General features: G+C 37.0%; 1 protein-coding gene across 11 annotated transcripts in view; it reads left to right on the forward strand.

Moving 5' to 3' along the window:
- Positions 1-26,553, forward strand: part of CADPS2 (calcium dependent secretion activator 2) — a 479,588-nt gene that overhangs the window by 356,753 nt on the left and 96,282 nt on the right. For 7 of the 11 annotated variants that reach the window (XM_088799948.1, XM_088799947.1, XM_088799949.1 and 4 more), the window contains 3 exons: positions 9,873-9,936; positions 13,109-13,232; positions 15,247-15,267. In XM_088799948.1, the coding sequence (XP_088656074.1) occupies positions 9,873-9,936; positions 13,109-13,232; positions 15,247-15,267 (209 nt within the window). The remainder of the gene's footprint in view (positions 1-9,872; positions 9,937-13,108; positions 13,233-15,246; positions 15,268-26,553) is intronic. The other 4 variants (XM_088799951.1, XM_088799946.1, XM_088799952.1 and 1 more) reach the window with 1 other exon arrangement.

A 26,553-nucleotide genomic window follows, 5' to 3' on the forward strand; every position in this document is an offset into this window, starting at 1 on the left:
AAAAATAAAATCGGGTCTTATATTAATGTTTGCTCCAAAAGACACATTAGGAATTATGTTCAGGGGATGTCATCCTGAAAAATCATGCTAGGGCTTATTTTCCAGTTAGGTCTTATTTTCAGGGAAACATGGTATTTGACCATTTGAATCATGTATGGCTAGCCGCTCTGAGCCTCAGTCTCCTTATTTGTAATATGAAAAGCTTAGACTGATTTTAAAGTAATATTGAAGGAAGATATTCTCAAAGGATGTACTGTGCAATCATTCCTCTACATTAGTGGAGCTGGTACCATCTGGAGCTGGTACCACCACACTAACGTAGGTGAATGAGAGAAGATTTTCATTATCACAATAACCAGACGTAAGGACAGTCATTTAGTGTGGCTTTACGACTGCAATGCATAAAGCAGTCTCACATTGGAGAATGGTTTTGCTCAAAAGACCAATAAACTCACATTAGGGAATACTGTTCTTGATAGCATAGCAGAGTTCAACTTACAGAGTTGAGATTGAATTCTGTGCTGATTTTTTTTTTTTTAATAAGCAAAATGGAGAAATGAGGAAGGCCTTTTTTTGCATTTGCGGAGACTGTTTCTTCCTTTGCTGTTGTTGAGTGTTGTCTCTCAGGTTGGGTAGAGACCCTTAAATTTACTCTACGGGCCTTCCAATCAAAAAGAGTTTTCCCTTTTTTGACACTGAGACAGAACTTATCATTCAGTTGAATATCTATATCAGTAACTGTATAATTCACCACGGTTATTTGTATCAGTGCTTTCATCTGCCAGTAACAGATCCTACCTCAAACGGGTTTAAACCAAGAAATGTGTGTACTTACTTACCTGCAGGTCTCAGGTAGGACGGACTTCCAGACCAGCTGAATTCAGTAGTCATAGCTCTGATTCTTTCTGATTCTCACATGGCATCCTCCTTCATGGGACAGCTTCATCCCCAGACTGATGTCAAAAACACAGCATTCCTTGGCCACACATCCATACATGCCAATTTTCAGAGCAAGTACTGTGTTTTCTCGAAAATAAGACCTAGCCAGACAATGAGCTCTAAAGCATCTTTTGGAGCAAAAATTAATATAAGATCCAGTCTTATTTTACTATATGACCGGGTCTATAATATAATATAATATAATATAATATAATATAATATAATATAATATAATATAATATAATATAATATAATATAATATAATTAATATAATATAATACCGAGTCTTATATAATATAAGACCATGTCTTATATTAATTTTTGCTCCAAAAGACGCGTTAGATCTGATTGTCCAGCTAGGTCTTATTTTCCGGGAAACACGGTAGTAGAGGCCATCTCTTTCTGTGATGCTCTCTTCAGATCATAAAAAGTTTCCTTAGAAAATCCTAGCAAACTACCTCTCATATCTCATTTGCCCTAAATAGGTCACGGACCCGTCCTGAACCAAACCCAGTGGCCAGGCAGCGTCCATGCACAGGACGCCCTCAGTTAGTCACCAAAGAGCAGTGGGATCTCCATGATTGAATTTGCCTAATCAGAGCCACCACCACCATCCCGCCAGGGGTGATCAGTCCCCCTCACTGCTGCCCAGCAACTACACGGGGAGGAAGGGAACAACAAGTTCTCCACATTATTTACCGTATTCATTTCCTCTCAGTTTTAGTCTTTCTCTTACATGCACATCCTCTTTTAATAATTTATCTAAAGATATACTCTCTAATCCCTTTTTAGCTTTATTTCTTTGATGTACTAAGGACAAGAACTGAAATGAATTGGTCTAGATATTTTGGGCTGACTTTTATATTCCCTTTTGATATTTGTAGAGTTTGTATAAATTTTGCCAGTTCTGTTTATTTCTGCGTCCATAGAAGACTGGATAAGAGGAAAAGGGACTAAAATATAACAGAGGAAATTTTAGGTGTCCACATAAGCAAATTTGTAAAAATCTTTGAATTGTCCATGAAGATTTTCATCAAGATTCTACCAAATGACAGTCCTTAGCCACTTACGTTAAAATTTAGAAAGAACATAAACTATCTTATTTGGGTCTAGCTGTATTCCAGAAATATATTTCAAAGGCACAGATAAAACAATATGACAAACTAAATTAAACATAAATGAGGAACTTCAGGTTAAAGATGGGAGATTAATGCATGTCTGGGTCAGCTTCCTCCCACTACCTGACTAAAATAACAGAACAATATTTTTCAGAAGACATAAACCCACAAGGACAACTAAAGTAAGAGAGGGGGAAAAAATGGGAAAAATATTTTGGAAGTCGGATGAATGGTATCTAATTTAGCCACCCAGGAAAAGCTGGCAGTGGGAAAAACAGAGAAACAATCTGATTTATGTCATACAGTAACCAAAATGTTTAGGAATTGCCAGTATCAAGCAAACTCTTGTAGAAATTAAGAGTGAAGTAAGATTTGTTGTAAATGTGCTTAAAACTCGTTAGATCCCCACATCTCTTTCCCAGCTCAGTAGCTAGCCTACTGCCCCTCTCATCCCCTGGAAGAGTGCTGCAGATTTGTTCCCTGGAAAGAGTAGAATTAGAGGGTACCTGGATTGGGATAGAGGAAACATCAGGCACACTTAGAGATAGGGATTATATGTGGAAACATGGAGATTAAATAAACGTTTATCCTGAAATCTGAGAAGCACAGCCTTCTTCCAGCTCACACCCTTGACTCCCCAAATGTAGGCTGGCAGGTTTATAAGTGTCTTCCCCTGGGACCCTGACTAGCCCAAGAAAAAAAGTCCTAACCTCTGGACAGTAAAGACTCCCACTTAAACAGCCCAGCCAAACTCCCCTTCAACAAAGACCATGGGCCAGTGTGCCCACACAGGTACGCAGAGCTTCCATTCAGTTTTTTAATGCCGCACTTTTGAAAATGATTAGACAGCCAAATGATTAGACATTTGAGGAAAGCATTTGCTATGGAATACACAGCCCAAAGCAAGTAAATTCTTAAAAAGCGATTTGGAAAACAACGAAGATTATATGGGAAGAAGAAAATGGAAGAGGAGGGAGTGGTGAGAATCTATTACTGATATTCTTGGAGAGGTTTGAAAAGGTAGAGCAAGTATAAAACAAAACCAAGATGTTGAAAAAAATGTAAGGAAGGAAGGGAGGGAGGGAGGAAGGGAAGGAAGGAAGGGGAAGAAAACCTTGTAACAAATAAAAGCTCTTAGAAATTGTATGTAAATGGCACACAAATACATACGCACTAATGAAAGATTAAGTTAATGAAACCTTGCAAAAAGTAGGGTTGGGAGGATAAGAAAATAGGAGTACAAAGGTAAGGAAAATTAAAGATCTGCTTAGGAATTCCATCATAAATAATAGGAATTCCAGACACAGTGAAGACAAGGCAGAAAAGTTTGAATAAAATTATTCCAAAACAATTTCCAGAATTAAAAGACATAAGTGTTCAGCTGGAAAGAGCCTATTGAGTATCCAGCACAGTGGATTAAAATAGATACTAATCGGTACATTTTCATGAATTTCAGATTCTTGGGGATAAAAGAAGATCCTTAAATACAAAGAATCAAGAATTACTAGGTTTGTGCGAAAGTAATTGCTGTTTAAAAGGTTAAAAATAATTGCAAAAACCGCAATTACTTTTGCACCAACCTAATAGAAGGGCTTCCCAATTTTGATTTATTCTAGAGGTATTTATTGAGTCCCTACTATGTGTCAGGCAGTGAACAGAATTTAAAAAAAATAATAATTTCTGCAGCTTTCATTTTGATGTGAGTAGTGATACTGATATCCAGTGATACTGACATCAGTGACTTTTTAATTCTGAGGAAAGATTACTTCAACCTAGAATTCTATACCAGCAAGATTCTTGATTACAGGTTATGGTAGAATAATAATACTCATTTTCAGATACGTGGGACTTCAGAGTTGTGCTTCCCATATTCCCTTTCTGGAGACTGCAGCTTACCGAGAAAAAGGATAAAAATTAAAAAAACAGACAAACAAAAAAAAAAAAAGCAGAGGGAGTTAAGATCCCTGTAACAGGAAATCAGCATAAAAGAGCGGGCACTCCTCCTAGTCATGGTTAATAGAGACCCCAAAGTGATGACTGAGCTTAGAGAGCAACCAGTTGTAGCTGGAGCAAGTCAGAAAATTCCTCAAGTAGATCAAATTGTCAAAGCACTGAGATATTTTAACATGTTGAGAGAAGATTTATTACCCACCTAGAATAGAGTGCGGAATTGTATTAATTAGATTGTATTAGAGTTTGCAGTTGTATTATATTCAGTATATAAAAACAGGAAATTAAAAACAAAGACAAGTATTAATTAGAAACAAAATAGTGAGCAAGACACAAAAAGTAATCATAGCAAATACTGTGTCTCAGTTATCTAGGGCATTTACATAATTAATGTAGTAACATAGATAGTGAATTTAGATATAACCCCCTGAAATGATGTAACTACATTAGAAGGATAAGAAGGACAGGAATTATGTTTAGGGTGGTGGTAAGTGGACTTAGGGAAAAAAAAGAGCTTCCATGTCCAAGAGGGAGTAACGGGGTGTTTACCCTCCCGCCTGAAACAAATCTTTTTTTTTTTTTTTTTAAAGGGCAAAAAAAGGGGGTGGGGTCAGGGGGACTGCTTTTTAAGGCACTAAACATAAAGCGATGAATAACAGTGATTCCTAAAAAATGGAAATAAATGAATTAAGTCCTTTAATTGTCCCTGCTTACTGCCAGGAGAGCATTTCAGGACGTGTCCCAGAGAGGAAGAACCTGGGTGGATCCCAGTAGACATCCTGAACTGAGGAGGCAGAGCTGGAGGTCTAGGGAGGCCAAGACAATGCGAGTTTTCAGGTCAGAGTTCTAAAGAAGAGAGAGAGTGGAGAGACCTACAGGTATCTGCTGAGGGTCCCTAAGGAGGCCTCAGCTAAGAATTGATCAGTATATGTATGTGAGGAAACTCCAAAGTCAGGCAAAGAACTATGTGAAAGGATTGCAGGGGAAAATCCCCCAAAGCTAACACAAGGCTGATAGTTCTAGTTTCTACTACCCAGAGTGGAAACCTTCTAATTCATGGACATTAGGTGGAATAATCAGAGAGTTCTGCCTCAGTACTGGAAAAAAAATTATCCTGATTATAACCCTTATTAGGGGAGACTGTCATGGTCTCTCCTAATAAGGGTTATAATCAGGATTCAAATGAATCAAACTGTTTTCAAGTAATTTAACTGCATTCTAAAATGAAGTTCAAGAATAAAGTAATACAAAAGTGTTCAGCCATCAATAAGGTATAATAACAATGCCTAGCATCCAGTAAAAAATTTCCAGGCATACAAAAAAAACAGTAAAATATGACCAATGAAGAGTATAGAACCAATTAAAACTGAAAATGACACAAAAGATAGAATTTATAAACAATGGTGTTAAAATTATTATTACTGTATGTCATAGATTCAACCTATTAAGCGCATCTATGGAAGACTTACAACTAACATCATACTTAATAGTGAAAGACTGAATGTTTTCCACCTTAAATCAAAAACAAGCAAGGATATCTGCTACTTCTGTTCAGAATTATACTGGGTGTTCTAGCCAGTGCATTGAATCAGGAAAAGAAAGACATCCAATTGGAAAAGAAGTAAAAATCAAGATTCAAATGAATCAAATGGATGGTCTTTATTCACCATCCATGTAGAAATTCTATAGAAACTACAAAGAAAAATGTTCTAACTAGTAAGTTTAGAAAAGGATCCTAAATATATAAAGATCAATTTTTTTCTGTATAATAGCAACAAACAATCTGAAATTGAAATTGAAAAACAATACCACTTACAATAGCAACAACAATTATTAAGTACTTAGGGTTCAATTTGACAAAAGATGTGCAAAGCCTGTACACTGAAAAGTACAAAGTCTTTTTGAGAGAAATAAAAGAAAACCTAATTGATCTATAAATTCAATGCTATCTTAATCAAAATCCCAATACGGTTTGTAGAAATTGACAACCTGATTCTAAAATTCATATGGAAATGCAAAGAACTTACCATGCCCAAAATAACTTTTAAAAGAACAGTAACGTTGGAATGCTAGCACTACCTAACTTCAAGACTCATAAAGCTACAGGAATCAAGATAGTGTGGTATGGTCAGTCCAGAAAAAGACTCACACACATATGATCAACTGATTTTCAACAAATGTACAGACAGTTTGCAAGGTATACTTTTTTCAACAAATGGATCAAAATGGATAGACCTAGAAAACAGAAAATCTGTGTCCTTGAACTCAGCAAAGATTTTTACATAAAACACCAAAACCATGATAGACGTGGTTTTGAAAAATGTTACCTTTTCATAACGGAAAAATGTTACCTGAAAGTTCATCAACATTAAGAACTTTTGATCTTCCAAAGACATTGTTAACGGAATGAAAAGATGAAGCTCAGAATGTGAAAACTATTTGCACAATACACATTCCACAAAGACTTCTCCCCAGAATATGTCTCTTAACATTTAATAAGAAATGAAATATCTCAATTACAAAATTCTTTCAAGATATTTCACCAAAGATATATGATGGTGAAAAGACATGTGAAAAGATCCTCAACGTCATTACTCTTCAGGGAAATATACATTAAAACTGCAAAGCTACCTATTAGTGTAGCTAAAATTAAAACAAAAACGAAAAACACTGAGTTAACAAGCATTGTCATGGATGTGAAACTGGAACTCTGCAAACACTGTGGATAGGAATTAAAAACCACTTTGTAAAATAGTTGGCAAGATTTTAAAAATGTAAGTACCTGCCATGTGACCGAGCCATTCCACTCTTAGGTATTACCCCACAAGAAATGAAAGCATATGTCCATTTGAACTTCACTTTGACAGTGGATGGATTCACCGAAAGATACCTGTGGTGTTGAATGTATTGGATAAAGGAGATAATTAAAGATAGTGTACCCTTTTATAAAATGAATGGCTGTCCTTAAAATTTGTATATCTTTTGGAAAAAATTAGAATTTGTTTTTGCTTTGTGTTCTTTATTGATAATTGTCTGAAATAAAAAAGTTACTTGGGAAAAAAAAAGAAAAAAGAAAGCTTATGTCCACACAAAGACTTAGGTGAATGTTCATGCCAGCATTATTCACAATAGCAAAAATGTGCAAACAAGCCAGATGACCATGAACAAGGAAGGATATGCACTGTATTGGGATACTTCCGAGCAATAGAAAGAAGTGAACTGTTGATACATGCAATAGCGTAAAAATATTAAAATCTGCTGAGTGAGAGAAATGAGAACCAAAAAAAGTGCTTACTGTATGATTCCTACTACCAAAAATCACAGAAAATGCAAACTAATCCAAATGACAAAGTAATTCAGTGGTTGCCTGGGCCCCATGGGTGGGGAAGAAACATTTGGAGGTCATGAATATATACATTCATTGTAATGGTGGTTTCATAGATGTATACATGTGTCAAAACTTATAAATGACATGCTTTAAATATGTGAAATTCTTTGTATATCACTTACATCACTAAATAAAGCTATTTTTAAAAAAACACAATGCTTCTCTTCCATAGTAGGAACTTAGAATATCTAAAACTGAAAAATCAAGAATTAAAAATATTGGTGCGTAGGTTGGGGATGTGTTATTTAAATACCAAAAGAATCAATTAAAAGTAATTTTTTTTTCTAGAGAAGTTACTTGGGGAGTGGAGTAGAACTGACGTAAAAGACTGCTGTTTTTCATAACTTTGATAAAAATAAATACTATATCTAAAATGGCTAAGGAAAAGAAACATTTTAGTCATAGGACAGGTCTATACGGGCTCATTTATCTGTTAATTAATTACTGAAGTGGGTGTAAGAGGAATTTCAATTTATTCCAATTAGGTATTAAACTTGGTTAAATTTTATTTGATAATTGAGTATTTTCCACCTTGCATTGCTATTATAGAGTTGTCAAAGTGGTGAAAACCCAAAATATTTATCCTGAAAGGCAGGACAAAATGATTCCCTTCTTTTAAAACTTGTTTTGTAAAGATTAATTAAGCTTCTGTGCAGTTATTTTCTGTACTTTATTGATTCAGGCTTCCTTGTACTCTGTAAATGTGTTGAATTATTTACACATCATGGGCAGCTAATGCTAATTCAGAACATGCCCAGTGGGACCTCAGAGCCCTGAAATGCTAAATGTAATCTGGGGATCAGTAACATTCCATTCATAAAATGCATCACCCACAGGTTAATGGAAATAAACAATAGGCAAGACAATGAGTGGATTATGCAAATGCACTGAAAAGACTTAAGCAAGGGGAGGGGACTACAAGAACCCAATTTGTGTTTTATTTAAAGGTGGATTAAGGTTTATGGTATACAAAATGATTAAAGCTACTTTGCTAATTTGCTAATGCTCTAAAAAGCACCACTGCACAAGAAAACTATCAAAATAAATTGGTTGTGGGGGGAAGGGTAACAGTGCAAAGAGGCAAGATTAAGGGAAGGAAATCTTTTCTAGGAATTGAAATGATAAACAGTGTTCTGAAGAATACTAGATTTATATGACACTTATTGGCATTTATCGGAAACTAATAAAAGATGCACAAAACTAAAACCCCATCCTAATATACCGGGGGTGCCCAAAAAAATGTATGCACATGACTTGTAGTAATCTTTTGTCATCAGTATATATTGAGTATTACAATTTTAATACAGTTTTTTCCTTTCATAAAATGTGTATATACTTGTTTGGCACTCTCTGTATACTTAAGTACTGCTCTGTGAGAAATCAGTCTTTTTACTTCGCATTAAAATTTGGTCCTATAAAGCAAAGTTAACTTAAAATAGATGTGCTTTTTGGAAAAAATTACAATGTGAAAAAAATGATTTCATTGTTAATTACATCTCAGTAGATACTATGTCTACCAAGGCAAAGGAAATAAGTACATTTCTTTTCAAGTTGTTGGTTTGAAGATTTCTAAGTCAGAGCAAGGTGGCAGCCGAAGGGCAGCCCCGGTGCCTGTAGCACTGGATCTTGGGGGTGGGGGTGGGGGCTGGCAGCAGTCAGGGAGGGGAGCTTTGCTGAACCTGTCTCAACAAAACAAGGCGTTCCCACTGGATGAAGTGGCCCTGACTTTCTGTTCTCTTTAAGTGGAAAGTGGCCTGCAGAGGGACCCCCTTGTAAAGAGCAATAAACCTGTCACCACCAGGTGACAACTCACTTCTCAGGAGCCCACTCACTGTCCCAGCCTCTGACCCTGACTTCAGAACATCCACATAACCTGCCCTTCAGTTGTAGGTGTGTATGAAGAATACAGGGGCCTAGAAATGCTTGGGATAAATGACTCCATGGGCAAAAGCTGCAGAAGGTGTGTGTTTTGTGTGGGGAGGTTGGGGAGTTAGACACCAGCATAGACAGGCAAATGTCAGGAAAGGGGAGCTGGAACTTTGTCCTAGAAATGTGTCTGTGATGTGTGTTTCCATCATAAAGCACACATAATAATTACGGAAAGAAATGGGGAAGTCATTTCATCCCATCACAGAGCTTGTTTAACGAAGACATGATTACAGAATGCATTTTAAGTATCTTTACTTGTAGGAGCCCAGTGGTTCTTTTCTGATTACTATATATTCTTTCTGTAGATGTGTCATCAAAACCTTGGAGCCTTTTTCATCACAGTTTGCACCCTTACTGTTTCTGTTTCTTCTGACATTTAAATCATGGGACCGGGTAAAACCTCAGCAGTTCACATTTTCCCAGATGGGTTGATGCTCTGTAACCTTTTTTCATCGTTCTCCAATCTTGCCAGGTAACAGAAGAGGGAATTATTTCGCAATTTGGATATTAAATGTTTGACATTTTTGTTCCTCCTTTTGTTTTTGAAGATACTGTTTTCCCTTTGGACGACCTGAAGGTGCCCTGAAAGCAACACTTTCTTTACTGGAAAGGGTATGTTAGAACATTACTTTATAAATCCTATTTACGTTGTCAGCTGCTGTGTATTTTAGTTATTGAACTAGGCAGGCAGTCTCATTTCTCATGAGTGTGTCCTGAGTCCCGCACATGTCATCAATTTCTCACCTTTTCTTGCTACATTGACGTTCTCCCTACATCCTGCTTCTTCCTCCCCAAAGCCTTTCTAAAACCCACCACTGCCATCGTATGCTGAGTTCATGGCACTTTTTTTTTCAGTATCTATTTTTCCCATCTGTTTTTCCCCTCATGAAACAGTCTTTTTTTTAATTAAGTATAATTATGTTTTTCAGACTTCACAGTTCTTTTATTATTCCTCTTGATTTATTTGTATTTCTACCTGTCATATTCCTTGTACCTGTAAGACTTTATCATTTAACACTCACAAACATATCATTCATTGTATTCCAAATTCATCTCAGAATTTATTTCAATTCAATCTGGGTGTTAACTTTTAATGAACTCATAAGTTGTAGAAATTCATTTTCCCTCAAAAAATAAATAGTCAACAAGGTTTCATATCCATGTTGAAAAACCATTTATTAATGAAAGTATATTTCACTCCTGTGTTTGTGGCAGACTAGGTTTGAAATTAGGTATCATTGTCATCTGTCTATAAAATGATTCATACGTTCGTTGGCAGCTAACAGTTACGTAGTGTGGACAGCTCTTACTCCTTATCAGTACTAACAAGAATGTTTAGAGACCATCTACAGCTCATTATTATTATTATTCTGGTCCTGATTTATTGACGTCAAGCACTTGTTCTTGTCCATTTTCCTGCCCAATGAATTCTAGATAGTGTGTTTTTTATTAGCACCTCTATGAAAAGCAAAAAGGGAAAACATTTTCTTCAGTGATTTAAGGAGCTGGGAGAAGAGGGCCAGAACTGATGAATAAAATGAGCTCTTTGGCTTATAGATAGGTTTCATCTATATATCCCTGTCTTATCCTTGATTGCTGTCAGTTGTGTGATTGAAGTATTGTTGTAGTAATTGCCTGTTTTAATAGAATTTTTATAATATTAATAGTTGCATGTAACTCAAGCTTTTTAAAGTATACATTTTATCGTATTCATTAAGGTGTCATGGATAAGATGAAATCCTGAAAGATAGCTTTACATTTTGGCACCACATCCCATCCTGAGTACCTAGGGCAACTGCTCTGTCAGCTGTTTCTAAGGGACGGCCCCCTCCTCCTTTCCCCTCCTGGCAGGGAACAGTTAGTGGTGGCGACCTGCCCTCACGCTCGGCCCTAACAGGTGACAGGATGAACAGTAACCTTTACTCCAGCAACAGTCACTAACCACATCTCTTACTGAATTAAGAGAGAAGCAGTAAAAGCCATATCTTCATTTTCATATCTCTGTACTTACTGACATCTTAGAAAGCTAAAATAACATCTACCTGTGAATTCTTGATACTTATGATACCTTGGAAGAACATGGGGAGGAAGCATGAAACTCACAGAAGTGGTGTCTCCCTTTCTGTATTCAACCAGTACCTGACCTGTGCTTGCTTGAAAGGGGCATTCAGTTCCGCCCTCTCCGAGTGAATTGTGCCCAGCCCCTAGGTGATAGGACCTACTGCCTGATTTCAACCCAGAACTCACCTCTGTAACACATATATACATTCTAATTTTAACAGCTGTTTCTATTATTTAAAAGTTTGTCACCATGGGAAAGCCTAACAGTAAAGTTTATGGTTCTGCATATGGTAAAAAATTAATCTTAAATTTTAGCAACAATCACATTAAAAATAATAGTGCATTTCATGTTTGTATATTTTTTACTATAAGTAGAAGGATTTTTCTGGCTATAAAGAGTCGAATGTGCAGTTCTAATTAAATTACCCAATTCATGTCCGTGTGCCAAAGATTTTTAATATGAGAATATGAAGAATAATCGAAGTTGATGGGAGAGGAGGCTTTTCAATGATGAAGTTTGCTATTTTTAAAAGGAAACTTCGCCTAACAAAATTAACATACATCGTCAAGGATCATCAGTGCTAAAATTATTTAATAAATTTGAGGTTATAAAATTCTTAGTGCCCAGGTTGATCGAAAGAGAATGAAATAAGAAAGCATAAAATGCGTGTCTTTATGTTCTTTCATGATTTCTTTCAAGAAAGACTAATAGGACAGTAAGAACACTTAAAAGTATTGTCTTCTCTATAGTAACATTATGCTGTATACTTTATAGTTTGAATGTAAGCAAAGGAAGAAAAACCCCATTAACTGTATGGAAAAATAGAATTTGATTAATAGTGTAATCAAAACTTATTGTGAGCAGTTTTATCACCCAGAAAGTTTTAAGGAAAATTATCGGTGAGTCATTATAAAAATGATGAAATACATTATATTTTGAATTCTGGATATAATTGCATTTTCCCCTTGCCAGTAGTAATATATTTTTTTTCTTATTAAAGTTTATTGGTAATATTTTTAAAGAAAGAAAATCCAAAAACACAGTTTAGGAACCCAGCAGAAAATAAGCAGTCTTTTTCTAATTTCAGAAAGTTTTCATGTATTTTAACATTCAATGTTCCATTTCACTAAGACAAGGAAGTTTTCTCCTTCCTCAGTAGATCACAATAACTAAAGTTCAATTAGTGAAAGGCACGGTCTTGACTTTTACACAGCTCAAAAATGACGCTTATTCTTAATGGAATTTTTGTTACCTGTTTTCATATATGTTTTCAAAACATTTAAAGCTTTTAAATTAGGGATGGATGTGGAAGGCAAACTTTATTTATTACTTGTCCCAAGGACTTTAATCCTGATCTGAAACAGCTGCTCTAATGGTGTCATGGGTCCCTGGAGGAAGAGTGACAGTCACATGAGTGGTGGCTTGGCCTGTGGGAGGTTTTGGTGCCCAAATGAGGCTCTGACAGGGGAAACCCAGATTGGAGGCTTACTGCCCAGTTGTGAAGTGCCCACTCATTACTTCCCCCGGAATTACCTAGGACCCCTTCCTACTAACAGTCAGGTCTAGAACAATTTGTGTAATTTATCTTTAATATTTTATGCAATCTCTCTCTCTCCCTCCCTCCCGTTTACCTCCCTTCCTCTCTTCTTTTCTCCCTCCCTCCCTCCCTCCCTCCCTCTCTGTCTCCTCCCCCTCACTGTCTCTCTCTCTTTCTCTCTCTAGGTTTTAATGAAAGATATTGCCACTCCCATACCAGCAGAAGAGGTGAAAAAAGTGGTCAGAAAATGTCTCGAGAAAGCTGCCTTGATCAATTACACTAGACTCACAGAATATGCCAAAATAGAAGGTCAGTGCAGTGAGCAATTGCCAAAGTGGCAGTGTGAGCCAACAATGCCTATTAACTGAATTTTCTGTGCGAAGTCCTTTCCTTTCCTGAACAAACCTGTACCGAGGCAAAGGGAAATGTCTCATTAAAATCTCAGCTGGTGAACTGAAGAGCTTTTTCCTATTCATTGCTTTAATATGCCTCCTGGGACTCTGCTTGAATGAAAGACCCAGGATTCGTGCTTAAGTTGTCCTTTGTTCTTATTTTGAGTTTTCAAGAAACCAAAAGGTGTTTTCATGGGTTGTGTTTTTTGACATTACTGTAAGTATGTTTAACATTTAAACTATGGACAGTGTATTCTTTTCTGATCAGTAACAGTGTAGTATTACATAGTTTTATTTTCTATTCTGCATTGTTACTCAGAGAAGGAGGAAACTTGTTGCTTATCATGAGAGCTGAAATAAACTGATAGAATTCCCTGCAACTTTTAATTGCTTGCAATATATTGATGCATTTGGAAGATTAGATCTCTTGAGAGGACTGTGCATTTTTTTTCCTCTTTCTTTAGGTTTTATTCATTAAGGTATTGATATTTAAGATGTTTAGAAATAAGTAGATTGAAATTTGTGGCAAAGTCATACAATCAGCTTTTATTCAGTAGTCCTTTGATTGATGAAAGTAATAGAAAGGACCTTAAATTCTTTAATTATAAAACTAGCTAATATAGTGTAGTATTAACTAGGGAGGAAAAAAGTTTTCAGTGTTTAATACTTATAAAAATAAAAAGTAAGTCATTCATTAGAAAATTTTTAGTAACTTTTAATATAAAATTGTACATAAGGAATTATAAATTTACTAATTAGTTGATATTATGATAGTTTCACCAAAATGGGACAATGAAAAAGATAGATAATTGGCTGTGTCATATCCTTTTTTCTCTCCAAATATGATCAAGCTTTCTAACAAGCATGCAATAACCAACCTCCTGAGTGATTAACAAAAAAGCCATCCCATCACTATAGCAACCAATATTATATCACGAGAGTAACAACATGAAACCTCCTTAGTTACCAGTTTAACATCATTAATTATGATATCATGTTGTGTTAAAGCACAAGCAATGAATATTAGATCATTTTGGGGAAAGTGGAAGATAAACAGATTGGTTTTCACATTTTGAATACTCATTCAAACAGTTCTCATACTTTGGGAATAGTGAGTGTTATGAACGCGGATTGAAAGAATTGGTATAAAAATAGACATATTAAAGCCTTTCAAATCTGGCAGAGATAAAAATGTGGACAACCTTAATAAACACAATATTGTTTTATCCAAATATATAATGAACATTATTCAAAACAACTATGAGAATCCTTTTGTTCTTAACCATCCAGTTGACCATTACCTTACCCAAGATTACTGAAAAAATATGCAGTATATTTGTATATCTTTGTGTTTATTTCTAATCATAGAGTACATTCAATTATGTCCAAATGAAGACCCTTCTTTTATTTGTACACAAGCATGGGCTTCTTTCATTAATCAGTAAGACAGACAAACAAGGCAACCACACGTGATCTGAGAGATGGTGTTATTCTTCTGATCACACATACAAACAAGCCTTGTTAGAGAACAGCCTAAATAGGACCAAATGGTCAGTGAACAGGGGCTGTCCCACCTCTCCCCTTTCTGGAGTTACCCTCTCTAACCTCCAGTGTGAGAACATTCTAGAAAATGGATCCTAGAAATGTAGCTGGATAGAACTCCTGAGCAGTCTCCTTTCAAAATAACAAAATGCATGCTTATTAGATGAAAAAAAGTCTGTGCTCTGTATTACCTCCTTTCCTCCCCTTTTTTGTATCTTAAAAAATAAACAGCTTTTGTTTTAGGCTCAGGATCAGATCACAAACAAAGTCAAATTTAAGTTAGAAATAGGAAGTGAGCGACTTTTCTTTGCTGGATTAGCCTTCTATATTATGTGAGCAACATGGGTGGTATTTGCTTTTCTCCTCAATTCTCTTTTCTTATGTTTTAGGCCCAGCAGAAAAGGAAACAGGTAACTGATGTTCGTGCATGCATGTGCCATTGTTTCTAATGTGGTGGTGTTGTGTTTTGCTATTATGAATAGTTCTTTCCTTTGCAGGCCTCCTATTAGATCACTTCGAACTAAGGCAGTGAAAATACTTTTATTTTATCAGAACTATTACTAATGCTTTGTAGGGAAAATAGAGGCCATTTTTCTCTAAAGTTCAGCAGTGTTTTTTGATACGAATTCAAAGCAAAACACCTGAGGCTGTATTAATGTTATGCATTATGTTTTCAGCGTGGTCTCTAATCTTATTTGGAAGCTGTCGCCAGAATTTGAAGGGCTCTTACAACTAGAAAAGAGAACCATCTTTCCTTTATCACTCCTGAAAAATAACATTAAAGTGCAAAAGCATAAATGCTATTAAATGAAAAATAAGCAGCTCTTAACTTTGAAAGCTGTTAATCGTAGGAATGCGCAGAGGTGATGAAATCCCATTGCAAGAAATTGCTAGGAAAGAGTTACTCTGGGCCTCTGAGTTTTGAAAGGTTGTTACGTTTTTCTGTTATCACGGTTGTAATTATTTTAATGACATAGGCCGTTATCTATTCGTCCTATCTGTCTCTTCGTCAGCCCCCTGCAGGCAGGCTCTGTACTGGACTTGTATTCCCGGGTCACTTGTATCCCCAGCAGCCAGCACTATGCTGCCAACACCACACAGTTCTTAGTACTTGGGACAGAGACAGGTTAGTTAGTTTCATTGGAAACAATGGATCAAGAGACAAGTGATCAACCTTTCTAGTCCTAGTTTGCGTATCCCTGTCCAGTTTCGCATGCAGTGTTATAGACGAGTTTGCTTGGGTGGTTTTCAACTCAAATCGTCTGCTAAGAGCTTTGTTTCTGTTGCTTTCCTATGTTTTTCAAGTCTTTTCCAGCATTTGACCCCAGAAAGAGTCAGGAACCAAACACTCAGAGCCAGGAAAAAGGGGAAAGGACATACCTAGGTAGCATGATAACGAAAGTACACTTTAGGAAAAAATTAATTAGAAAACAATATGAGACGGCCAGTCCCTTTTATGATGGCCCACTGTGGTAGCAGCAGTCCCACGCTCTTTAACGAACTTTTTTGAAACCTCTTCTGGCATTTTATCCCCCACAACATTTCTGTTGTTCAAATCGTTTTTATCTGTAGTTTATACTGAAGACGTCCAGGGTTGTTAGTGGCTTTCCCACTGCTGTAGAGGAAATAGGTCGGCCAGCTGGGACCAGAGCCAGGTGAGCAGAACCCCAGCCCACAGAGGCTCCTCTCCTTCCCCTGTGACATAGGAAGGGGTCGCGCTGCCCCTTCATGAAGCGGAGAGAGCACTTTCTGTCCCCTGTGTGCCTCACATCCACCAGATAGAAGCCTTCCCGTCACGCATAGTGAAAATCTGTACCACTGCTCAACTGTACAGCCTGGTGACGCTAGGAAACATGTCTTTTAAAATTTAAATGCTTGCATGGAAAAAAAATCCGTGCAGTCTCAGTAATTGAAGTGGATCGAAGGGAAAGCTAATCTCAATTGCAGACTGTTCTGAAGTAGCAAAGGAGAGGCTTTTAAAACATGCAGTTATATCCCGTTAGTTGTAGTTAGTTGCAAGTTAACAGGGTTATTTAGTAAATGTTTAGGGGGTACTTTTAAAAGTGAGTAAATAAATGACAATATCAATGGCATGTGTAAGAACTCAAATGCTTGATAACACTTGCAGACGGTACTCTCTCGAGCGTCATAATCATTATCCTTGGTTAGTGTGTACTGTAGAGAAGAGTAAAAATCTGCCCAAACGTTGTCGTAATTTTGTCATCTATTGACTGTCTATTGCCGTAGGGGTTTTGTATTTACACTGCTTCAATAGTTCCCTAAACACCTCTACAAAATAGATATTTTACAAAAGAGGTAACTGAGACTTCAGAAGAGGTTAGCAACTTGTACAAGGCTGTGCCGTCGCTATTAAAATCCAACAAACCTGAGATTGCACCCATGTCTCTCAGATACCAGAACCCTAGTCATGCGCTTTGCACTGGCTGCCCTGCCTCCAAGGCTGTCTGATTCAAACCAATGGCATTTTCTGATAAACGTCTCAACCACATCACAAAAGCCAAGGGTTAATATTTGTAGGGCTATTTTTTTTCCAAAAAATAAGGATGTTTATTTAATAATAAGGACAAACCCTTATGTGTCAAGCACTATTCTAAGCACTTCACTTGTATTCCTTACAATAACCCTTTACAATAAATACTATTATTATTATTATCCCTTTTTCAGGAAACTAAAGCAGAGAGGTTATTAGCTACCAGCTGGGCTCTGGGCACATAGTTAGTTAGTGGGAAATTAGACCCTACTATGTACCTGTTATATAATTATAGAAGCTATCTTCTTATTTTTCTATGTCTTCTGCCCTCCCCTTTCTGAGTAAGCCTGTGTAATTAAATATGCACTCAGTTAAAATGCATGGCCGTTCAGAAGGGAGTCTGGAATGGTGCTCTCGCACAGAAATATGACAGAAGCCGTGTATGTAACTTAAAATTTTCTGGTAGTCATATTGAAGAAGTAAAAAGAAACAGGTGACATTAACTTAATGAGAGCTTATTTAACCCAATCTATCCAAAATATTATCATTTCAAAATGTATTCAGTATGCAAATGTATTCAGAATTAGTGAGCTACTTTACATTATTTTTGTCATACAATGTCTTTGAAATCCAGTGTGTTTACTCTCACAGGGCCTCTCAGTTACAGGAGCCCCATTGCAAGTACTCATCTGCCACATGTGGCTTGTGGCTGCTGAATTGGACATCAGAGGTCTCTAGTGTGAGGCTCAGAGTTGGACTCCAGCCTCTGCGCCTTTTTATTTCCCCACACACACACCTGACAGTGTCAGGTGTTGAAAGTGATTGCAATCTGCAGCCTCCCCCTAACTCACAGCATCTCACTCACCCTCTTCCCTGCTTTATTTTCCTCTGTAGTGCTTATAACTGTTGTCCTAGAATGTGAGCTCCACAAGGGCGGGGCTTTTGGGTTTTAATGACTGCTAGATCTCCAGTGCCAAGAAAAACGCCCAGTGTATATTTGTGACTCGATAAATATTTACTGAATGAACAAATGAGCGCATGGCACAGAATGATCAGGCTGTGGCAGAGAGAACATCTGTAACCTGGCAGGCTGGCTTACAAAAGGGCATTCGAACCGAACACTGGCTATTTCACAACGCAGAGCAAAAACTAACTACTTAAAACATAACACGATTGGAAGAATAAACTAGAATTTCAGACCCTTGTTGGTGGGGGAGGGGCGAGGAAGCATTAACTCTGGATCACAGAAGCTAGATCACAGATGCATTAAGAGTACCTAGTAATCTAACCTGTTTCCATTGTTTCTGTAATTCAGGATGGTGATCAGGTTTGACGCAGTTCTCTTCCATCCTTGGAAATCTTCAAATTCTCCATTGGCAGCGCAAACTTGCAGAATAAAGGGATTTTACAAGTTGATAATAGATTAAATGAAACAAATGACCTCTCTCTAATGCCTTCTTCCCTTCCTGGGCACTATTTGCATGTGTTTCATGAGAACAGATCGTTCATTTTAAAAACGTGAAATTTCTAGAAAGCTTTTTTCTTTCTTTTTTTTAATTTTAAGAAATGTTTGAGATTTATACCGTGGCAAAATCAACTGGGTTTCTTCTTTGGTTTAATTTGATCATTAACTGTACTATTTAGGTAATAGTAACATCCTTTTTATTTGTAATCTAGGATTCAAAATAATGCTGAAACTTCATTTTCCTAACTGTGTTATTTTAATCACATGCCTGTTGATGAAAATTAGCTATTATTTTTAAAGAAGAAACAATTTGTTCTTCAATTCAAGGGATTTCTTGTAGACAACAACAGCAATACATCTAATAGCAGTCCCATCTTTCTCCTGAAATCTACATGTGTTGTGACTTACGATATAAGAAGGGAGACCTATTCCTTAGAGCTCACCTTGACCTGAGATCTTTTGCACAGATTTGGTACCTAGGTTTATTGTGAATCCAGAGCCGTTCGTGGAGGTGGCCTAAACAAAAGGTCGCATGGGATGAGCAGGCAGGCTTTGTGCAGTCAGGCTCTGTCTGGGCCCTCTGGTTGCCAGGCTCCCCCATCTAACTCCCAGTGTTCTCATTTTCAGTCTCAGTTGAACGGGATAGAGACGCTTTCCCAGAGGGCTGGTCTGCTTACTTTCTTTGAGAGAAATTGCAGTGTGGCAGTCCTTACGTCATTAGCATGTGTTTGCCATCGGGGTGGCATTTTAATTTAGCACTCCATTGTCAGAGTGTAGTGATAAATAATAAATAAAATTTGTTCTGCGTAAGGATGTATGTGTATAGAAGAGAGTATATGAAACACTGCGCAGTTAATGAAAATATTTTTCTTTGAGAGTAATGATGTACTAATATTTCTAGGATAACATACTCATAAGTTTTCTCTTGTAAAAGTTTTTTATTTCTTTATAAATTTGATTTAAAATTTCTCTCAGTATTATATGTTACCATGAATTCAGGTTACTAATGACTAAATAATAGATCTGAAAATTTGCATTTCCATAAACACCGACAACACGTTGCAAAAGATAATTTGTGTGTTAAAAAACCAAAAAGTACCCTTACCCTAAAAAGAATACAACAGATAATTTAAAAATTTCTCTCCCGCCTTTTTGTATAGTGTGGCTTAGAGGCAGGACCTTGTCCTGAAAGTAAAACCTTGGTGACAATTTCTGCTTCTGAGTCACTGAATGATTTAGGGACAAATTGAACGATACAATTTCTGGCTCTCAAACAAATTGTCTTTTTCTTTAGAATATTTGAGAACATCATATAAATCTGTAAAAAGTTTTTAGTTTGTAAAGTATGTTTATCTATAGTAAAAACCCATTGCTTGAGCTACATTTATTTAGTGTCTGCGAGCACCTAGATAGGGACCAAATTAAAATTTAGTCTTGCACTATATATAAAGAAAAGCTATGAGTATTTTTCAGATGGTCAGTGAAATATTTCAATTACCTAAGAAGGTAATTTTTTCTGATAGCAGTAAATTACCTCGATTTCCATTATCTAATATGATACAATGGAAATGTTAATTTTAAACTATTTTTATCAACAAGTTTCTATCAATGTATTGAATCAGATGTCTTAACACTACTTTCTTGCCATTCTGTTAGCCTTATTCTATGTAATGTATGCACCAGAAAGTTTTAAGACCATATTCTCTTTTATGTACTCTATAACTGATATGAATTCACTTTCGCCTTTTCCACATCTGTTGTGGAATGAATGAGGATTTCTGGTGTGTTATTTGCTCACCTTTTCTCCCGCCACTTGACTAGCCACTCAACATAACAACCCCACAATAAATAATCTGCTGTCACACCAATTAGTTAGCTCATGACAATGCTTACAGATTAATTCCTATGTATCAGAAGCTGTTTTGGGGGCATAATAAACCGGGTTGCAGGGATCATTGACTAGAAGAGGCAAGTGAAGACTCCATTTGCCTATGCCTAACAGTGCTGTACAGCTCTGTGAGTACCTTCCGTTAGCTTAAAACAAGGAAACACATGGTATGCAGGGTCACAGTGGTTCTTTGCATACACAGGTAACTAACCAAGTGAAAAGTCAGCTGAGGATGCGAGGAGTACCTTGATACCAGCGACAACATGATGGTAATGCTTGGGAAGCTTCCAGGGCCTCTGTACTATACACACAGCTTTAGTGTCCAAAGGAAAGGACGAGGGTTCTGTCAACTCCAGACAAACCATAGGGGCGCTTCAGGACGCTGAGCTCTCTCTATTCTAAAACTGGTTTTGAGTCTGCGTTCCTTTAACATCCTTCCTGTTTTACCTGCATTTAATGCTGAGAAAGCAGTAGGGTATATTACTCCCTATAAAACAGCTGCTGGCAGCGCTGTCGTGCACCCCTCTGGTTTGGGCTTTCTGTCCCTTCTATTGGAACTAACATTGCCAAGAAGGATTTGTCAGCCTCTGCTGAGGTGTCCTGTGACCTAAGCAAGCAGCACCTTCCCTCGATCCAGTCTCTTTGTCAATGAATCATCCCGGCCTTCTCTCCTCTTTTAATGTGATTTTTGTAGGGTGAGATATAATAGATAAGGGCCGTCTCAATCAGGGATGGTCATAGTTAATCCCACATATAGAAATGAAAACATGATTCAATCTTGAACAATGTTCTCTTTCTAAATCAGGCTCTCATAGGAACTAGATCATAAGTTTCGATGACGCCTAACTTAGGATATTTGAGGGCAGACGCTCCTTTCAACTCTGTAAGCATAGTGACCCTCAGCTTTCTAGGTCTGTACCTAAAACGTACTGGCTCCCCATGACTCCTGTTCTCCAGCATCAGGGGATCTGAGGTGTTCCTCACGGCTGACTCTCCCACCTGTGATATTGACCCCAAGTCCACCTACCTCTTCCTGGGTGGATTTTACTCCATCCTGTGTCTCTTTTTTCCTGTGGCTTATACCTCTGTCTTTTTTTTTTAAAAGATACTTCCTTTCCATCTATAGCCATGTTATCACCCTAAAAAATGCCTTACCCTGAGCTATGCATCTCCTTCCAAAGAACAGTGTACGGTCATCTCTCAGTATCTAAAGGGGATCCCCTATAGATACCAAAATCCATGGATTTTCAAGTTCTTTATGTAAAATGGTATAGCATTTGCATATAACCTCCACATATTCTCCCATATACTTTTAATCATCTCTAGATTACTTATAATTCCTAATATAAAGTAAATGCTATTTTACATTCTTATATAAAATTGGTTGGAGTTTTTTGTTTGTTTGTTTGTTTTTGTTTGGGTCTTTTTGGTTTTGTTTTGTTTTTTTTTGAGTGCGTGGTGATGAATGCAATGATGAATATAATTTAGCACCACAGTCTTAATTTCATGCTGAGGAAACAACAGTTTTCCCCACCATTACTTTTGCACCATCAGTGTAAATGTCAACAGAATTAAAAAGGCAAACCACCTTAGTATTATGATGAAAATAGTTTTGACCTCACAGACGCCCAAAAGGTCTTGGGGCTTCCATGGACCACACTGAGAAAGCTGGTCCCACCATCAGTCAGCTAGAAAATATAAAGAACAATAAAGTACCTTTCAGAGTAACCACCAAACTATGAGGTATCCAGGAATTAACTTTATCAAAAGCGTGTGTAACTTCCTAGACCTTTATAAAGAAAAATTTGAAATTCAAATAAAGGTCATGGAGAATAATCTGAATAGATATTTAGACCAGTCCATGACTTTAAGATGGATGGTTTCATAGTATAATATACAAGTATAAAACTCTTAAATTAATCTATAAATTCACTGCAGTGTCCATCAGAATTCCAGGGATTTTTTGTTTGTTTATTAAAGTTTATTGGGGTGACAATTGTTAGTAAAGTTACGTAGGTTTCAGGTATACAATTCTGTAATATGTTATCTATATATCACATTGTGTGTTCAGGGTTTTTTTTTTAAAGAACTTGATAAATTTACTTAAAAATTTAAATGGAAGAATAAAGAGTTCTGAATAACTAAGTCAACTTAAAAAGGGGAGAAAGAAAAAACAGAGTGTGGAGACTTGCCTTGCCAGATACTAAAACAAATTACAAGACTATTCATTACCAACGCCCACAGTAAGGCAGACACTCAGAATAGAAAAGTAGAGACGACTTAATGTAAAGTCCTCATTTAATATTCTCGATAGGTTCTGCAACTTGAAGCAAAATGACAGATAATGAAACCAGTAGGCTGATTACCATAGGCTGATTGATATAAACAAGAGTTATTTCCTGTGGCATCTCATCAACATTATAACAAAACAACATTGAGCGAAATGAGTTACCTGAGGATCTGCTGTACATACGTGCTTCATCTGTAGTAAAGTGAGACCCACAATTAGTGGGAAAGGATGGGCTGTTTGAGAGATGATGTTAGAAAGATGGACTTACTACATGGAAAAAAATGAGCTGAATTCCTCTCTGATAGAAACACGGTCTCCAGAGAAATGAGAGACCTTAATGCAATGAAGAAACTATCAACCACTATAAATTTAGCATTTCTCTTTATTGTAATTATCCCTGATTAATATTTTACCTTTTCACTTCCTCGATGTTTTTCTAAGTTTGTTTAATACCTATTTCAGATGAAACAACATTGTTTTAGCTTTCTTATAAAATGTAGTATGTTGTTTTTTTATTTGTTAATTCTCTACATAGAATTGTCAGCCAACTACTTATATTTGGAAAAAAAAAAAAATATTTCCCACACTCTGAACTGATGCCGTGAAATCTCCATGAATCAGATTGTTGCACGAGGTAGTGCATCAAGAGTTCTTCATTAAACATATTCCAGATTCCCTGGGATCTGGAAAAACAATCCTATATTTTTCCAAAAGCTTCTCTTTAATGACTATTTGCCTTCTGTAGAAAATTTTAGCATGAACAAAAGCACCTTCTGATAAAACAAAACGTTTTATGTATCATCTCCTTTCCTGTGCTCCTTACTGAGAATCATCCCTCAGCCGGAATCTGTAACACTCTGAGCAGCTCTTGCTAAAATCTTCTCCCCTTCCTCTGAAGATGCAGGGAAATCTCATTACACGTGTTCAGTGCCTGTCCCTTAAAAGGTCTCAGAAAGGATGTCAGCTTACTCAGATCATTTGACAGTGTGTCATGTATTTTTTTTTTTTTTTTTACTTTTGCATGGAATGGGATTCACAGATAAACAGTCTCGAAATAGCAAGCTTTCTTCCTTTCATGAGCAATTCTGCAGAATATATAATTCCCCAACTCCAGAGTTTGAAACCAACTGATGGATGACCCTCTTGTTTATTTACTAACATGTGTCAACAGGTAAACCAAGTGACATACAGCAGTGTGGCTCTGGCAACACCTTGTTAATCTGAGTAGTTTAGGTGTATTAAGACGTCTTTTCCAATTGGCCAAAACCAGCGTAATGCAAACTGACAGGTTTCTACCTCTTTATTTCCCAACAGAGTTTGTAAGTACGCAAAGCCTGGACAGTTTGGGAAATTAGGAAGAGTTCGTTACTTGTCAGCCATAATTAAGTGGCCCTACAGCTTTAAGCACTAAATTAAAAGGTCTAATCAAAGCATTTGTAGTACCAGTTTTTATTATTATTATTTCAAGAGGGAAACCTATAAAATACCCCTGAGGCATCTTTGCATGCATACACACATCCACAGTGGCTGGCAGACCAGGATGTTAACACTGTAGAAATATTTAAAATGTCACTAAGCCCAACCCTACCTTCTACATTTGGACTTTATACTTGTCCAACTAGGAGACTTTCTCCAAATCTTAGCACCAAAGATATTACCACTACTATGCATGACTTGTCTGCCCTAATAGATACTGATTATGTATTAAAGGACACAAAGACATACAGACAGACATTAAGATCTTTTGAGTGACTTCTTAGCACCCAGGGCTCTCAATCTTTTCAAATGGTTATCTTTTATATTGTGGTTGCTCTGTCCAGGAATCTTCTCTTTCCAACTCCTTTAGTGTGCCTCCTAGCTGGCAAGCCTCCGGAGTCCCTTTCACCTTCCCTGTTGCCCGCTCCTGAACGACCATCTTCACCCACTGCCTTCTTGGGTCCTACCTTGCATGGCCTCCCTTGTTCAAGGGCACTCTTTCTCCTTAAGAAAGGTATAAGGCCCAAGAGTAGGATGCAATGTATTCAGTGCACAAAGGATGAGGCATGAAATTAAGACGCTATAGACCTTAATTGTGTGATAGTTTAGTGTTAGCCTGGCAGCTATTATAATTGAGATTATTCTGATGGTTTTTAATTTCTGAATCTGGATGATATTGTGGGGAAATGGGTATGATGCAGTAAAATCAAGGAGGAGACTATTTATTAGTTTCAGCAGCTGAATATACCTGTGTGGGAGAGAGAGAGAGAGAGAGAGAGAGAGAGAGAGAGAGAGAGAGAGATCATAGCTAATGACCAGTCTTTAGAAAAGCTCCTGTTAAGCAATTAGTTAGCAAAATCACCTGGAAAAATGTCATGCTGTCATTAGAATCTTACAACAGTTCTGGCCAGAGCCAACCAAAGCCAAGTAAATGTACATGATAGCAAACTTGCTTCTTTCTCGAGTCTTCTAGTCCCTGCAGCCAGCAACCCTGTGACGGTATTTTCTTAGTCCTGTGAGATCTTAGATCTTCCAGCTTCATGTACTTAAGGAGAGCCAGGGCCTCAATAGTTAAAAGGACAAATTTAATAAAACTCAAGCCAAGGGGTCTATATTTCTCCACTCTCACAAATCACGTATCTGTAAAGCCGGTGACAGGTGTTAAACCAAATATTAAATTGTATGTGTGTGAACTAGTAATCTTTTCTCTGTAACTCCATCACCATCACCTCTTATTTTAAGATCTTAAAAGGAGAATATGCCTCCTAAAGAAAGTTTCACAAAGCATCACTGACATTTACCTCCCATATATATCTGTATTTTTATGGCCCATCACTCATGGGTCACCACTGGCTATTGGCTCATGGAGATTGCTCAGTTTGGAGCCAGTCTGGCTGCCAGTGGCCTATACCCAGTGGCATATTCTCCTTTGTTCCACAGCTGACCATTTGCTTAAAAATGAATTTACTGATATGAAAAATAATCCAGGTAAAGTAGTTCATATGACTGTGACCACAGGACAATTTCAAAGCACTATATTATTAGCATGGTTAATTCCAAAGAGGTATTAACTGGAACTTTTGCTTTAAATAACAGGATCATTAAACGAGTTGGCCCCAAAGGGAGCCTTGGAATTAGGAGGCCACAGACCTATTGTTTTCAAACATCTGTAGCATTAGTATTCTCATGGATTTTGTTTAAATGGCTATAGGCCATAGCATCCCAGTTCAGTTATTTTCATTCATCCAAGGATTGTCCAAATATGTACACCGTCCTATCTGGAATAACATTACAGGAGGTAAAATATGTTTAGATTCTACAGAGAGAAAAAAAAAGCCACCTTTGTTCTAAAATGCACTTTCTATAAAGATGTAGCTGGATTTTAGGTAAAAGAGAAAATAATCTAGTTTAAACAGGTCACCTTTGTTTTTCATAAACATTAGGCGTTCTCACAGTATACTTCCCAGACCCGCATTTCCTGGGAACTTGTTAGAAATGGGAATTCTTGGGCCCCACACACAGGACCTACTAAATCTAAAACTGGGACTGGTGCTAAGCAATGTGTGTTTTAACAGGCTCTCTAGGT

Source organism: Rhinolophus sinicus, chromosome 8 (assembly GCF_057876585.1).
Source record: "Rhinolophus sinicus isolate RSI-liver-muscle chromosome 8, RSI-T2T, whole genome shotgun sequence".
In the NCBI taxonomy this organism is placed as follows: Eukaryota; Metazoa; Chordata; class Mammalia; order Chiroptera; family Rhinolophidae; genus Rhinolophus; species Rhinolophus sinicus.